Below are 4,318 nucleotides of genomic sequence, written 5' to 3'. Positions count from 1 at the left end.
TATCTCAGTTGGACAGTAAAACACACACACAATCCCAGATCAAGGCCTTTACGAAACAAGCCTGCCTACTCTTGAGCAAGATAACAGGGTAGCCATATGGGCCCATTAGGCTAACCGGTTAGAAGGCCTTTTTCAATTGAGGTGTCCCTTCGCACCTTCTAAAACATAATATCAGAATCGCAGTTAATTTAGAAAGAAACTGGAGATGATCATGAAAGAATCACTAAAATCAAATGGAGTAAGAATGGATCAGCATTCGATTTGAAGAAGTGTAATGTAGACTAGGGTAGGGGTCTAACCAAGTCTCAATTGCAGGAACTTTTCATCAAAAAACTACCCCATAACACAACAACAGTGCAATAACAGAATTAAACTAAATAGGCTAATATCAGTCCAATTGATACCAATAAATCAACTAATTCAGAAACTGAAAAAAACTAGGTTTAAGGACTTAAATCCCCAGCTAATGATACCAATTCAATGAAGAATAAACCAGAAATCAAACATCAACAATCAGAACAACTCAAACCAACATTCTGGACAGAGATTAGAATCGACCAGAACTGGAGAAATACTCATATCTCAAGATCCCCTGGTCTGATTGACTTGAGAACAGGGTCGAACCTCTCTCTTACTACACCCAACAATCAATCGATCAAAAGGGGAGGGCCATCGTCTGGCTGGATCTTCAGATCAGAGTAGGGGCGGTAGGGAGAAATCTGGAGATTTCCAGAACCAGAATTCAATCACAGTTTCAGATCTCTTACCAAATTTGAGGAACCTTGCAATAACCTTGAAAATAAGAAGAAGAACTTGAAGAAACCTCCTGGACTTCACGCCGCAAGGAGTCAATAGGATCAAACACCAAATCCAACACTTTGATCAAATAAAAAACACACTCAAAGAGAAAAAATGCAGAAGCATTGTTTTTTTTTATAAATCATCTTAGCTTTTGGAGGGAATTACAAAATAGAAGGTTCCTGAAAAATGAAACCAAATATTCTCCTAATACAATAGTTACTAAAAACTGAAATTAGAAACTAGTTGAAAAAGGAAACTAACTAGTAATGACTTGACTCCTAAGGAAACAAATATAACTCAAATCAAACCCCACTAAAAAGGAAACTAACTAGTAATCCCGTACTCAGCCTTAGAGCCCCTCTTTTAGGCATATAAAAGTGGTCTATTACAATCAAAACACATAGAATCAAAGGCCCAACATGTATGGAACCCAACCCTAGACTTATTATTAATAAAACAAGCATATTTTGGTGATTAATCTGCATCAAAGTGAAGAACCCTAATAATATCCCATGGAAGGCAGTAATAAAGAAAACAGAAGACGGATTAATTCTCCATTGTCGCTGATTATGGAAGCCTTATAATGTTGCCAAGACTCGCCAATGCCACAAAGGCCTTCCAGCTCGGCCATTAAACAAGGTAAGTAGTTACAGCTAGACATAATAGACAGAGAGAACTAATACGTCGTGAGAAGCCTAATATAGTTAGCGATCTCCAAAGATTGACGACCTTTGCAAGAACAAATAGAGAAGGGGTAGGGAGAAGCAAAAAGAAGAGTGTACCTTGCTCCATTGTTAGCATTGAGATGATCAAAGAAAACAGGAGTGTACCTTACAGGGTCTGGAAGAGGCAAATGTACACAGCCTTACCCTCTGCTTTGTAGGAGAGGCTGTTTCCAAGTTTTGAACTAATGACCAACATGTTGCAATAGTGCAACTTAACCATTGCGCCAAAGCCCAGAGGCTTACCCCACTGCCATCAATAATTCAACAATATCCATAAATCATTCAAAATCTCTAAATAATGAAGATCAATAACATGAAATCCCAAGGCTTAATTAAAACTATCCAAAGGATACCATAATAGAAAAGTTAAGCCTAACGAACCTTTTTCCTAATATGTATGTATATATCAGCTTCCATGTTTATCTCTTGAATGTGCTGTTATATATATCTGTACAAGAGAAAACCCCATCAAAACAGAATTTTTTTTTCGCCTTATTAGGTTTTGAGATGACTTGATATCCAAGAAGTAGGGTACCATCTGGCTTCATGGAAACAACCAACATTCTTGTGGGAAAAGAAATTGAAGCTAGTGAGAAGTGTATGGTATTGAAGATGTCACTTTATAAGGGCTTTGAAAATGTATAATTAGAACCCTAGTTTATAACATGTATGAGTGTATCTCTGCTCAAGCTCATCCTCTTTCAAAAGCAAATTTTCATTTTACATAAACAGCAAACAAGTAATAAGACCTGAGAACATGCCTGATATCTCCTGACCTTTCAAATATCAAAATAGAAATTTCACTAAATATAACATGAGGCAGACATGTTTACTGATAAGAATAGCAAACAAAGATATCAAAAGCCAAACTCACCTACTTAACTATCAAAATACCACAGATGATTAGAGAAACTGACATAAGATTAAATTGGAGTGGGTGTAACCCAAATTGAGGGCGGCCAAGGGAGTCCTCGAGGGTATGAGGGCAATGGCTTAATCCGTCGGTCATCCATATCGAACAAAGAAAATTCAAATTCCTTTCTGGCACCCTCCAAGATATCATGCCAATTTTGATCGGTGAAATATATGCAGTTCCCTTTACATCCAGGAAAATCACTGGCCAAGAAAGATGAAGACGGATCCAAACCCAGAAAAAGCATCCGGTCACCTAAGCTCGTCACCTCAGACCACTCAGCATCTATAGCACCTGAGCTGTTCGTGCTAAAATCCAGCTTATAAACAGCAAACCCAATTGTTCTATAATCATGGTTGTCATCCAAGGTGACCGGCCGACTAATAATCAACAAGTCATCGTTAGATTCTACCAGAGACAAGTCAAAATGAAGACGAACTGAATCTGGAGGTCGCAGTATCTGCTTAAGCTTAACTTCAGGAGTAGAATTTCCATGACTACCAATAACATCCATTATGATAACTTCTCCATCTGTTTTCACAGCAACGATTTTCTCCTTATAGAATATGACATCCGAGTATGAAGAGCTCAAATCAACATAAGAAAAATCTCGTTCCTTTACTGCAGTCCATCTCTTATCTCTGCATCTGCAGAATGCCAATCTGAAAGAATACCCAAGTATAGCTATAGCCATGAAATCAGAAGAAGAGGGACTTGATGACAGCACAAGCTTACTTAGAGAATCTGACCCTTGAAAATGATAAACAAATTCAGAGAAGGATGGAAGCTCTATGTGGACTTTGGTGAAAGGATTGAAGAGGCCAACGGAAGGAGTGTCTTCAACTGTAACTAGCCAACCGTGGCAGGATCCACGAAGGAACTTTCTATGGATCTCAAAGGGAATGTCGAGGCGATAGGTCTTCTTCTCCGCAAGGCTGAAGAATTGAACGCGTGTATCGCTTTCCGGATTATAGGGAAGCATCAAAAGTGGGAACTGGCGAGGTAGGTGGTTGGGTGTCTTTGGTATCGCAGATTGCCATGAAACGCAAACTGCTCGAACTCGAATATAATCGGCATAGAGCGTGAGGAACTTCGCAATCTTCTGTAACAACTCCCCTGGAAGCTCTGACCACTTTCGAGCTTCTGCCATTCCTCTGTGTCTGAGAAAGATAGTAAGAGAGAGATCGAGCTTCTATGAAACCAGAGCCATGTCTAGTAGAAGCTGAGCGTTGCCAAGTTCAAGAGTACAGGATCAGGAATTGCACTGATTCCTGTGGACTTTGAATTCCGAACGACTAAAAGCGCCTGAACCCTAGAAAACAGGGGCATCGACCGGCATGGTGCGGTGACCATTGAAAAGCCAAGATCCCATACAATAGTTACAGTAAAAAAAAAAAGTATGAGTTTTAAATAGTAAAAAATTACGGTAAAAAAAAACAAAGAATGGTAAAAACATAAAACGTACGATTTGTGTTTTACACGTGTAGATTTCAACCGAATGAAATAAAGAAAAATGTATTATACCCATATAAATTAAAGAATTATTATACAAATATAGGGATGTCAATCCGTCAGGTTAGGTCGGTCTCGATTGGGCTTAATCGGGTTTAGTCAATTTCTAGGGGTGCACCTTGAACGTCCGTTTATCGAAATGGGCTTAGCTAGCACGGGTATGATATAGTTGATAATTGGGCCGGTTGGTCTCGGGTTTTAATTAGATTGTCATAACGGGCCTTAACCGGACTATAGACCTATTTAACTTTAAATGGACTTTAAACGAATTCCTTTAAAAATGGTCTTTTAAATGTGCTTAAAAGGAATCCCAATAAAATGAGGCAAAGATGAGCATAGCAAAAAAATATCTCATAGTTAAAATGGG

At 38.7% G+C, this 4,318-nt stretch overlaps 1 protein-coding gene across 1 annotated transcript; it reads right to left on the bottom strand.

The window, feature by feature from the left end:
• Positions 1-1,326: 1,326 nt before the first annotated feature.
• Positions 1,327-3,803, bottom strand: LOC122059442 (F-box protein SKIP23-like). Its single transcript, XM_042622232.1, has 3 exons — positions 2,401-3,803; positions 1,908-1,974; positions 1,327-1,773 (listed from the first exon to the last, which is right to left on the bottom strand). The coding sequence occupies exon 1, from the start codon at positions 3,587-3,589 to the stop codon at positions 2,450-2,452; it is 1,140 nt and encodes a 379-aa protein (XP_042478166.1). The 5' UTR covers positions 3,590-3,803; the 3' UTR covers positions 1,327-1,773; positions 1,908-1,974; positions 2,401-2,449.
• Between the last annotated feature and the right edge of the window lie 515 nt (positions 3,804-4,318).

Source organism: Macadamia integrifolia, chromosome 2, assembly GCF_013358625.1.
Source record: "Macadamia integrifolia cultivar HAES 741 chromosome 2, SCU_Mint_v3, whole genome shotgun sequence".
NCBI lineage: Eukaryota > Viridiplantae > Streptophyta > Magnoliopsida > Proteales > Proteaceae > Macadamia > Macadamia integrifolia.
The sequence above is the reverse complement of the archived record's forward strand: the minus strand, read 5'-3'. Positions and strand labels throughout refer to the sequence as shown.

Coding starts and splice junctions, on each gene's coding strand:
- LOC122059442 (XM_042622232.1), bottom strand. CDS start 3,589: ATGGCAGAAGCTCGAAAGTGGTCAGAGCTTCCAGGGGAGTTGTTACAG.